At 56.6% G+C, this 11450-nt stretch overlaps 6 protein-coding genes across 6 annotated transcripts; 3 read left to right on the top strand and 3 right to left on the bottom strand.

The window, feature by feature from the left end:
- Positions 1 to 547: 547 nt before the first annotated feature.
- BO66DRAFT_401751 (uncharacterized protein) lies at positions 548 to 1501 on the top strand (the record flags this gene model as incomplete). The annotated part of the gene is made up of 1 exon (XM_025648773.1): positions 548 to 1501. One exon carries the CDS (start codon positions 548 to 550, stop codon positions 1499 to 1501), a length of 954 nt encoding a protein of 317 aa, XP_025503895.1.
- A 549-nt stretch (positions 1502 to 2050) lies between these two features.
- Positions 2051 to 4416, top strand: BO66DRAFT_420663 (alpha-galactosidase; the record flags this gene model as incomplete). Its single annotated transcript, XM_025649892.1, has 3 exons — positions 2051 to 2155; positions 2218 to 2824; positions 2880 to 4416. The coding sequence occupies exons 1-3, from the start codon at positions 2059 to 2061 to the stop codon at positions 4414 to 4416; spliced, it is 2241 nt and encodes a 746-aa protein (XP_025503894.1). The 5' UTR covers positions 2051 to 2058.
- Positions 4417 to 4822: 406 nt separating this feature from the next.
- Positions 4823 to 5544, bottom strand: BO66DRAFT_438773 (uncharacterized protein; the record flags this gene model as incomplete). Its single annotated transcript, XM_025651098.1, has 2 exons — positions 4823 to 5092; positions 5155 to 5544. The coding sequence occupies 2 exons, from the start codon at positions 5542 to 5544 to the stop codon at positions 4823 to 4825; spliced, it is 660 nt and encodes a 219-aa protein (XP_025503893.1).
- A 203-nt stretch (positions 5545 to 5747) lies between these two features.
- Positions 5748 to 7416, bottom strand: BO66DRAFT_94500 (amidohydrolase). The gene has a single exon (XM_025653723.1). It carries the CDS (start codon positions 7377 to 7379, stop codon positions 5952 to 5954), a length of 1428 nt encoding a protein of 475 aa, XP_025503892.1. The 5' UTR covers positions 7380 to 7416; the 3' UTR covers positions 5748 to 5951.
- Positions 7417 to 7802: 386 nt separating this feature from the next.
- Positions 7803 to 9172, bottom strand: BO66DRAFT_323560 (fructosyl amine: oxygen oxidoreductase; the record flags this gene model as incomplete). Its single annotated transcript, XM_025643807.1, has 2 exons — positions 7803 to 7995; positions 8064 to 9172. 2 exons carry the CDS (start codon positions 9170 to 9172, stop codon positions 7803 to 7805), a joined length of 1302 nt encoding a protein of 433 aa, XP_025503891.1.
- A 315-nt stretch (positions 9173 to 9487) lies between these two features.
- On the top strand, positions 9488 to 11396 carry BO66DRAFT_452116 (uncharacterized protein). The gene has a single exon (XM_025651915.1). The coding sequence runs from the start codon at positions 9825 to 9827 to the stop codon at positions 11265 to 11267; it is 1443 nt and encodes a 480-aa protein (XP_025503890.1). The 5' UTR covers positions 9488 to 9824; the 3' UTR covers positions 11268 to 11396.
- The last annotated feature ends 54 nt before the right edge of the window (positions 11397 to 11450 follow it).

Raw genomic sequence — 11450 nt, 5'->3', positions numbered from 1 at the left:
TAGATAATAGAAGTCAAGCTTAGACTTTTTCTATTCCTCTATTCTTCTAGTTTTTTTTAATAATTTTTATATTTTTTTCTAGCAAACTTTTTTTAAGACCCAAACATAGGGATTTTGTATATAGACTCCACATCAACGCATGTGTCAGTGGATGAGATCCACATACTCTCCATCAAGATCCTTTGACCTGGTCTTATCGGCTTTCTCCATGAGTATCTTCATTCGGAGATAATGAGCGGTCATGATCCTTTCCTTCAGAAGTCCACGGAATATTTCGTATTGCAGGCTTGTAGACAAGGGGCTCTTTGTCAATCTCAATCCGAATCAGGGCACTCAACTACGTACGACAATCGAGCAGCAGACATAAAGAACAATCACTTTCTGCATTCTCATTATTATTGCGAAGAGGTGAGGCCACCAGTCCCGACGCCGCCTCGGGGAATCTCTCTGCCTACCTACCAGTATATAGTGAGCCGATAGTCGCGAGACATGAATACTACATCCATGGCCTGGACATCCAGCTGCAGAACACATAAGCATCGATATCATGACGCCCTACCACGAAGGCTTCGAACTCACCGCGCAGGAGCACCGGCCACTCTCCGACTATGGAACCACGACCCTCCGGTTGCGGGTGGCCCAAGAGCTGCAGGTTGGGATTGGACTTGCCGCCCAGGTGATGGTGGTCCAAGAGATAAGAGACAAGAGTCATGGTCCTCACGGTCATGAGGAGGCGAGTCACGCTAGCGAGGGCCAGCTGGGCCCCAGGATGGTTGCCAAGCTGTTTGATGCGAAATACCTTGACCCTTACGACCACCCCCCCAGCTATGCGAATCGCCAGTATGTGCGGGAAACTTCAGCCTACGCTTATCTGATCCGCCACGGCCTGGGGAAGCATATTCCAAAGTTCTATGGCTCGTGGTCTACGATGATCGCGGACACCCAAGGTCGGCAGCGATCGGTCCGGCTGGTCCTGACCGAGTACATCGAAGGGATGGATATGGCGCACCTGCGGCCGGCGGACTTCTCGACAGAAGAACGCAAGGATCTGATACGCCAGGTGGTAGAAGCCGACACGCGCTTCTATGCCCTAGACTTGAGCCATGGCGACTTGTTCCCGCGGAATGTCATAGTGACTGAGACGCGGCGGGTTGTAATCGTTGACTTCGGGCTGGCCGCGATTGGTCGCTCTGCCTGCGATATCTACGACTTCGAGGACACCGATGATCTGCTAGATGGAAGATACATCAGCCCTATCGTGCGCTGGTGGCGCACCGATCACGCAAACGACGAGTGGGCCTTGTCCGGTTGGATTACCTGGAGCCGGAATCAGTGGCTGGCCGACACTTGGACTAGCGATATTCCCGGCATCACGCCGGCCATGCTGAAGTGGCTTCCGTATTCTGAGCGTCAGAAGCCCTTCTTCTATTTTTTGTTCCATGGGTGTGATCGAACAGCGCCCAACTGGTATGTTGCTTATAAAGACCAGACGCCTTTTTAGGTGTTCCTTTTGGGTATCATGGGCATACCTCATTTCATTGTCCCGATCCAAAATGCTGAACACCATTGCTATTAGCAGCTCATAGCAAATCCAGAAGAAATTTCAAGCCTGCTCTGCAAAAGCGTTTTAGCATAATATTGCATTAATCTACCATCACATTCAAGCTTGGTTGGGGGGGAGGTTCGGGTGGAAGAACCTTGTTCAAGATGCAAGCCCTCACTCAACCCCATGGGCCCATCCATTTGTCCTACTTGAGTACTGTGAACGAGCTAGGTACTCATATTAACTGCGGGCCAAGAATACTTTTACCTTGATCTCTCGACTCCATGCCTGCCAAGCATGATGATCCCCACCGTAAATGGAATGCGGCGTGGGGGTGCCAAGGAACAAGCAGCAGCATTGACCGACATTTCCCCGGATGCAGTCGATCGATCCCTTGACTGGGGACATCCATGCATGTCCCAGAGGACCAATACAACCAATACATAAATACCCGGCAAGGCACTGCCTTCTTTCCCCGCATCTTCGGCCACCCTCACTTTCATCATCTTCTCATCATGGTCGGGTCGATCCGTCCTGCCGTGGCCCTGGGCCTGTCGACGCTGTGCGTTTGCGTGTCCGTAGTTCACGCGCAAACCACGTTGAAGTCACCAGGTGTGTCATGCCCCAATCCTTACCCAGTAACTACCTGAGCTGACTAACCCGCCATCGTCCAGCCATCGTCGCGGAGGGCACCACCTTTGCCCTCAATGGCGACCAGCTCTCCTACCGATTTCACGTCAACCACACCACCGGGGATTTAGTCTCCGACCACTTTGGAGGCCTCGTTACGGGCGCAATCCCCTCGCCCCAGGAACCGGCCGTCAATGGATGGGTGGGGATGCCCGGTCGCATCCGGCGCGAATTCCCCGACCAGGGCCGCGGCGATTTCCGCATTCCCGCCGTGCGCATTCGCCAATCCCCCGGCTATACCGTCACCGATCTGCAGTACACCTCCCACGAGGTGTTCCAGGGCAAACATGCTTTATCGGGGCTGCCGTCGACCTTTGGCAACGCGCAGGAGACGACCACGCTGGTCGTGCACCTGTACGACAACTATAGCTCCGTCGCGGCGGACTTGTCGTACTCCATCTTTCCCAAATACGACGCCGTGGTGAGGAGTGTCAACATCACCAACCAAGGCCCCGCGAATATCACCATCGAGGCTCTGGCTAGTCTGAGCGTCGACTTTCCTTATGAAGACCTCGACATGATCAGCCTCCGGGGCGACTGGGCCCGAGAGGCACAGGTCCAGAGAAGGAAGGTCGATTACGGTGTCCAAGGGTGAGTCGCGCATTAGGGTTGGTGGCCATCATACTAAACGGAAAAATGATATCAGGTTTGGGAGCAACACCGGTTCCTCCTCCCATCTCCACAACCCCTTTCTCGCCATTGTCGACCCGTCCACGACCGAATCCCAGGGAGAGGCATGGGGCTTCAACCTCATCTACACCGGCTCTTTCTCAGCGGCAGTCGAGAAGGGCTCCCAGGGCTTCACTCGCGCATTGCTCGGCTTCAATCCGGACCGGCTCTCCTGGGAGCTGGGTCCGGACGAGACCCTCACCTCCCCCGAGTGCGTTGCCATCTACTCCAAGGATGGTATCGGAGGCATGTCTCGCAAATTCCACCGACTGTATCGCAACCACCTGATCAAGAGCAAGTTCGCCACGGCGGATCGTCCAATCCTCCTCAATAGCTGGGAAGGCGTTTACTTTGACTACAATCAAACCAGTATCGAGACTCTCGCGGAAGAATCGGCGGCGCTGGGGATTCACCTCTTTGTCATGGACGACGGCTGGTTTGGCGACAAGTACCCTCGTGTGTCCGACAATGCTGGACTGGGGGATTGGGTGCCCAATCCAGCTCGCTTTCCAGAGGGGTTGTCGCCCGTGGTGCAAGAAATCACCAACCTCACCGTCAACGGGACCGACTCGAAACTACGCTTTGGCATCTGGGTCGAGCCCGAGATGGTCAATCCCAACTCCACGCTCTACCACGAACACCCCGACTGGGTTCTACACGCTGGGCCTTACCCCCGAACGGAACGCCGCAATCAGCTCGTCCTCAATCTGGCCCTGCCGGAGGTGCAGGACTTTATCATCGACTTTATGACCAATCTGTTGCAGATTGGCGACATTTCCTACATCAAATGGGACAACAACCGCGGTTTCCATGAGACTCCCTCTCCATCCAATGACCACAAATACATGCTCGGGCTGTATCGCGTCTTCGAGACCCTCACTAACCGTTTTCCCGACGTTCTCTGGGAAGGATGCGCTTCGGGCGGCGGTCGCTTCGACGCCGGCATGCTGCAGTACTTCCCCCAGATCTGGACCTCCGATAATACCGACGGCGTGGACCGCATCACCATCCAATTTGGCACCTCGCTGGCCTACCCGCCATCGGCCATGGGCGCACATCTCTCTGCCGTACCCAATGCCCAAACGGGCCGGACGGTCCCCTTCACCTTTCGCGCGCACGTTGCCATGATGGGTGGTTCCTTCGGTCTGGAACTCGATCCAGCAACCGTGCAGGATGATGCCATGGTTCCGGGGCTGCTCGCGTTGGCCCAAAAGGTCAACCCCTTGGTTCTGACGGGGGACCTGTACCGCCTGCGACTACCAGAGGACTCGCAGTGGCCTGCTGCACTGTTTGTCTCGGAGGACGGTGCTCAAGCTGTATTGTTTTACTTTCAGCTCAGGCCAAATGTCAATCATGCGGCGCCGTGGGTGCGGCTGCAGGGACTGGATCCGGCGGCAGAGTATACGGTGGATGGGAACGAGAGGTACTCGGGTGCCACGTTGATGAATATGGGGTTGCAATTTACTTTCGAGACGGAGTACGGTAGTCAGGTAGTGTTCCTGGAGAAGCAATGAGGGTTGCTGGCATGATAAGATCATTACACTCTACTAGTCTTAACGATTGCTGTCTTTTGTCTACGGACCTTCCCAACCAGTATTGCAGTATGGCGAATGGTTTGCTGAAAGGATGACAAGATATTGTTCCATGTGGCTCATGCATGCGCTCTAGAGCATAAGCAGAAATGTGTTTCAGTCACTTCGGCTGACCAGATGCGGCCAGGCGTCGCACCGGGTAGTGAATACGAGGTATACTCATGGCATACATGTGGGACGGGGGTCTTTAGAGCTCTTTAGGGTCATTCCAAGTCAACCGCCTTGTTCCTATCTGGCCGGGACCACTTTCTATGTACAGTACTCAAGGCACTACATGGAAGTCTTCCGTGCAATCCAGTTTCGCTTTCGACACTCCCGTTGCTCATTCCTAAAGGGGGCCCTGCCCAGGAGGTCCCGCATCATCGCCTGGGTCATCGGGCTGGTCCTCGTCGCGGCCAGATCGGATAAGCTTCTCATACTCGGTGATCGTCATGGCATACTGCTTGTCGATCAGGTCTGCACAGACTTCAATCAATTTTCCATCCCCGAACCCGACGATCCCTCGCAGAGATTCTGCCAGTTCGTGGCACCGAATCCGCATCCAAGTCAAGAAGTCCTGCATCTCGTGGCAAAATTGGGCTGCGCATAGTCCCTCTTTCTGTGCTCGTTCATCAGTCCCGTTCCACGTCCTCACCCGCGCGCGCGAAGGCATCAGCCTACCTCATTCGAAATGACCTTGAGCAAGTGGCCAAACACTGGCTTCATGGGCAGGGCATTCTTGGTCAGCTTGGTGCTGCGGATGGGGTCCAGAACCTCCAGGGCGTCTGCCTCAGCCGTGGCTTGGGTCACGATGTTCTCGATGTCCTGGGTCAATTGCCGGATGGTCTGTAGGGTCTCGGGCGTGATTTGCGACATTTCGAGGGTGCGGTCAAGCTTGATGCCAGCGATTCCAAGTCTCTGCAACGTCTTGACGAGGGGGAGGAATCCTCCGCTGGGTGGAGCCCCATCATCTGAGTCGGGGTCGCTTGGTTCGCCCGGCAAAGCGAGAACGGAGCCGAACAGGGTAGACACCAAAGTCAAGAGAGTGAGGATCAGATGCTTCATGAGCATTTTGATGGCGGCCCAGACTTAGGTCGTGTAGAAGAGCCGTGATAAGGACAAGAAATGTCCTTCGATCCGGCCGTGATGCATGATATATAGTGGTCTTCGGACGGGCTTACCCAATCTATGGACATCAATCTGTCGGTCCGGAGTTTCCCATGAGGGCCACATGGAACACAAAGCCCCTGGCTCTCGATTACCGATGTGATTTGAACGGGACATGTGTCACTACTGACGGGTAGCCCCTCGAGCGGAGACACATTGTGCTAATCTTATACACGGCTTGCTGCAGTACTCTGGTGGCACACGCGGTACGGATATGGGATCATTTCTATCGCACTATCTCAAGCGTGATACATCCACCGTTCGAGGGAGGTCTCATCGAGGATTCAAACCCATTCAACAAAATCATGGCTTCAGCGAAAAGGATTTCGGGTCTCCCCCCAGGGACCCACGCCCGGTCCTTTAAAGAGCCTACCAGCTTTCCATACATGGGTGATCACTTGATTGTCCTGCAAGATTCGGATGTCATCCAGGGGATTTTCTTCCAGTGCAATGACATCTGCTTCGTACCCTTCCTTCAGTTGGCCCGTCAAGGGAGCCTGTGGACCGACGGACAGCGGGGCATTGGCCGTGGCAGCCTTGATGGCTTGGAGGGGCGTCATGCCTGCCTTCTCGACGGCCAGCTGCAGCTCCAACGCCGTGGGTCCCCCGGGGGCAGTGTCGGTTCCCAGGGCAATGATGACACCGGCCTTGACCGCTCCTTGGTAGGCTTTCAAATGGGAGTCGGCCAGGGCTCGCAATTTTCGCCACGACTCTTTGGGTAGTCCCTCGCCATGGTTGGCCAGGGCCACTTCAGTCACCGTCCGGGTGGCCACGTACAAGACGCGTTTCTCTTTCATCAACTCAAAGACCTCCTCGTCCGCCTCGGACACATGCTCCAGACTCTTGCAGCCCGCGTGAATGGCCGCCAGAATGCCCGCTTTCCCATGCACATGGGCGGAGACAATGCGGTCCTGGCGGGCGGCTTCCTCCACCATGACCTTCAGCTCCTCGGGGGAGAATTGCGCGCATTTGGGGTTATCGTCCCGGGACATGACCCCGCCAGAGGCCATGACTTTGATCACCTTCGCCCCCCGACGGAGTTGCAGCCGCACGGCGCGTCGAGCCTCCTCGACCCCGTCCACGATGCACACAGGTCCTGCCCCCCAGTGGCCGGGGCGCGGGCTTTGTGCCCCGAAATTTCCCAGCACCTCCCCGGCGGGCAGGCCGAAGATATCCCCATGACCGGCCGTCTGGCTGATCGCCGCCCCGGCCCCATAGACGTTGGGCCCGACGATCGAGTCATCTTCAATCGCCCGGGCGACCTCGCACCCATACCCGGCCATATCGCGGTAGGAAGTATAGCCACTCTGCAGGGCTTCCCAGCAGCCCCGAGCCAGTCGGGCGCCGGAAGAGGCCGGATGAGTGGCAAGAAACGCCGTATAGTCATTGTAGTATTGGTCCTCGCCCCCAAAGTGCATGTGGCAGTCCCACAGACCGGGCATTAGGACGACTACCTTGTGGCTCGTGTGCGGTCCGCGCAGATATCTCTTGGGGATGTCGGCTTGGCGGCCTACAAAAGCAATGATCCTGTCACTGATGACCAAGGCCGCATCTTCCAGAGGACTTCCGTCTCCAGGGATAAGGAGATTGGCGTTCACGATGGTGACTCGAGGCTGATCGATGGCTCCTGCTCCTGCTTCTGCTTCGGGAGACCGCCGATGGACGTTCATGGAGATTGCGGTCGGTCGCATTGTATAGGCTGAAGCCAGCGCCGCTGAGCCAGTGAGTCGCCGAACCATTTTCACCGATGCGACTTGGACAGCTCATCCAAATGGGGTTGACAAACTCCTGGGAGGAGGGGGAGGCAGCATTTGGGGGGTTATGCTGGCTCCGGTCAGCACCACGTCACGTGATCGCTTCTCCGGACTGCCGTCGGGGGTCCGGAGACCCTCTCCCAGGGTGATTCTCGCCAAGATAAAATGACAAATCAGTAATAGTTAACTAACTAGCTACTCTAGACCGGCAGGGATGCAGTCTGGAGAACGTGGGGCGTAAACTGTGGTATGCATCGTCTGGGAGGGCTGCTATTCCCCACCCTAGTATGCAGGAATTGCTCTTGTGACCGGCGGATATAAATATTCGCACTTTAGAAGCGTCGGTTTATAGACGCAGGAGATATTTGACATGCTTGCTCAACTTGCAACCGAAAGACAAGACAACCCCTACAGTTTCGCCCTCTCCTGGGGATTCAATTCACGACGAACGGGTCCGCCTCGACTGCCGTCTCCCAAGAAGACATCATCGCGTGTGGCGTAATCGGTTCGAAATCTCCATTTCTGCGCCAGATCCTTCGGCAACCCCTTCCTCAACGCCAGCGACAGATACTCGCCCAGGACGGGGAGGAACTTGAATCCACTAGTGGAGATGGTCAGCCTGAACCTAATTCCTGGATGATGCTATTGCTTGAATAGCCCTCAACTTACTGTCCACTGCCCGCTCCCCCAATGAATAGATTCTTGTAGTCGGGGTGGTAGTCCATGATGAAGTCCCCGGTGGGCGTATCGGTGTACCAACACAAGGCCAGCTTCTCGAAGGGTCGATCGGCCAGCTCGGGGAGAATCTCGCGCAGTCCGTCGCGCAACCGGACCTCCCCATCGGCGGGCACGAAGTTGCGGCGCTCGCGGGGCGGGATCAGGGGGGGCGCCGAGACATTCGCCTGGTTGGAAAGGACTTCCTCCTGGCCCGGCGTGCGGGTGTAGCCCCATCCGTGGACGGCGAATTTGAGGATGCCCGTCTCCTCATGAGGGGGGAAATTGAACCAACCCGTGGAGAAGTTGGCATACATGGGGAGGTCCTTGTACTTGGCCAGTTCCTCCGGGGTCAGGCGCAGATAGGCGACGACCTGTCCGGTGGTCAGGGTGGAATTATACATGGGGACCAGGCTCGAGGCCCAGGCCCCGGCCGTGAGGAGGAAGCAGTCGCCCTCGATGGGACTGCCGACCAGCGTCCGCACGGCCTTGATCTCGTGGGCAGCATCGGTCTCGAGGCCGACCACCGTGCCTCTGCGACCACACACAAATGAGACTCCCAGCTCGAGACAGTCGTCCCGGATCTGCGTGATGGCCTTGTTGGCATCGGCCCAGCCGGCCTGGGTGTTGAGATAGCCATTGAACGGGGGAGCGGCCAACGCGCCACTGAGGACGGGGTGGATCTGCTTGGTGGCGTGGACATCGTCGAGCCGGGTGAAGGGCAACTGCCGGCGGGTTAGGGCGGCGGTGGTGCTGGCAATCCAGGCCTGGCCGTGGGCACTGGTGTTGCCCGTCAGGATGAAGGGGGCGGGATAGAAGATGCCCTGGTACCGGGGCTTGGTCCACTCCCGATAGGCCTCATGGGAGATGCGCAGATAGTCATCGTCCGCATAGTCGAAGCGGATCATGCGTGAGATGTCGGAGCTGGAGCCATCGGCCACGGGGGGCAGCGAGCGATCCAGCACCAGCACCTGGCGATATCCCTCCAACGCCAGTTGACGGGCGGCCGCCAGACCAAACACGCCCGCCCCTACGATGACAATGCGACTGTCTTTGTTGTTCATGGTGGTGGTGATGGTGGTGCAAGATCGGGGAGGAGAATTACCGGGCGTTATCTGATTGATGTCAGACTTTTCTTTTGCTTTGTCATTTTTCCCTCCCCCACACTCTGAGGGGAATACCCCCATGGTTCCCTCCCGACTGGTTCTGATTCCCCCATCGGCTGTTGTGTTGCCCCGTTGCCCCACCCGCTTTTGCCGACCGACCGATCGATCCGCCTCCATAAGAACGGGAGGGCTGCATCGATATCTACCAATATTCAACAACGACGGAACGGAGTATATAGTGAATATAGTAAGTAAAATACCTAGTACTCCAATGTCGCCAGGGTCGTGGCCCCCATCAAAAACACTTTCGTGGCCTCGTCAGCAGTGAGCACTCCTCCCGACGAGGGGCCTGGTCCGATGTCGGGCCTGAGGAATTAGAACCCATGGTCAACCACTGGGTCAAGGATCGACTCGATGAGATCTGGGACCTGAGTTAGCGCTCGATCTCGGAAGAGTACAGAAGCAGCACAAGTCATATGAAGATTACCGACCTTGAAGGACCCCCACCAGCACCATCATCATCACCCAATAGAGCAAAGCACACGCAACGGGACAAAGCATGGTGACTGCATGAAAGAGCGTCGTGGCCTTTGTGACAGCGAGACCGTTTATGTTGCCTGGTCGCCAGTCCTCCTTTGCTGCAGCCAACAAAGAGCAAAGATCAATGGAGCTCTGCTATATAAGCCTCGTTAGCCTGCACTTTCGGACCAAGAGAGACCACAACACCCTACTCTACTCTCCGCGTCAGACAGTCACCATGTCGAACTCTAATTGTGATCCTGGTTCTGAAAGCGACTCTGGCCTTGAGCAGCTCCATCAAATAGCCGAGGGTGGAGTGGAAACATGCATTATGGAGGAAATCCCAATCCTTGGCAGCTCCGATGACGGTAGCATGACCAGCGATGGAGTCCATGTAGTCGTCGTTGTCGAGGAGATGTCCGGCGCGTATGCAGAGCCGGAACCGAGGGACTCGCTCCTGACCATGGATTCTCCGCCACCAGTGACATTTCCCGTCCCAGAGGGAAATCCCTTGCTGGAGTCTAACGTCTCCTGCCTCCTGCATAGTCATGGCATTGGCAACTTCCTCGCCGGTGAGACCGCCCAGAGCATCCTAGGCTCGCCGATTCTCCCACGGTTCTCCGCCTGGGGGGTCTCCGATCATCAGATTGATCAGGCTGCCACGGTGCTTCGTGAGGCCAAGTTCCCCGAATGCAAGGACTTTGGACCTTCGCCGCCAGGGGGGAAGAAGAAGAGGCCCCGCTGTCACGCATTGATTGACGGGCCGGTTTGGCGCGAACAGTTCCCCAAGCCGATCCATCATTTCCACACGGATCATCGATACCCCACCAAGGCCTGCCATTCCGATTCTGCGCAGACCCAAGGCATTTTCCTTTATCGTCAGTCGCAGCTCCTGGACCCGGACTACCCCGACCCCCCGGCGCACCCTCCCACACCCGATGATCCATATTACACCGTCACCTGCCATCGGGACCTGCCCGAGAGATGCTCACGCCAGTCCCATATCCGGCTGAACTGCCGGGGCCGACAGAGCCCCGAGTATTACCCCGTCACAATGCTGCGCCCCGAGCGATACGCGCACAATCTGGTGTACCTGATGCTACGGGACCTGGGGTACTCGGCCTATGCTTGGTGGGAAGACGAGTTCCGCTCCCTGGTGACTTTCAGTTCCCTGGGCGGGACGCAGCACGAGCTGGCTTGGATTCGAGGTGGCCCCTGGGTGCAGCATGTGTCGGAGGGAAGCATCCGGGACTGGATGGCACTGAACAGGATTCCCGGCAATCTCTCCAAGAAAGATGCATCGCGGCGTCGAGCAACAATCCGTTCCCGGTTCGCGACATTATACCGGGAGATGCAGAGCGCCGGACGACTCGGCCAGCCGCTTCTCTCCCCCATCGACGTAGAGGAGGGGACAAGCCAGAGTGACGTTGAGGATTTGCTTGCGCGATGGGCAAATGTCAGCCCCGTTAAGAACGAGGACCCGGACGAGGACTGGGCAAAATCGGATCGAAGTGGGAATTGTGAGGTGATGTAAGGTTGTAGTGGTCAGGTGAGGTAGTCCGCCAGTTGCCCTAACAATAGGAAATAAACATGAATAAAATCTACAGTGTATCATGGGTATATTCTGGTGCATTCTTTTGTGTATGCAAGTTGTACGGAGCCGGGTGTCGCTTGCTAACCTCTGCTTCCCCTTGCATCAATCTGTGCTTAGGTAGTA

Source organism: Aspergillus aculeatinus, assembly GCF_003184765.1.
Source record: "Aspergillus aculeatinus CBS 121060 unplaced genomic scaffold BO66scaffold_25, whole genome shotgun sequence".
Classification (NCBI taxonomy): Eukaryota; Fungi; Ascomycota; class Eurotiomycetes; order Eurotiales; family Aspergillaceae; genus Aspergillus; species Aspergillus aculeatinus.
The sequence above is the reverse complement of the archived record's forward strand: the minus strand, read 5'-3'. Positions and strand labels throughout refer to the sequence as shown.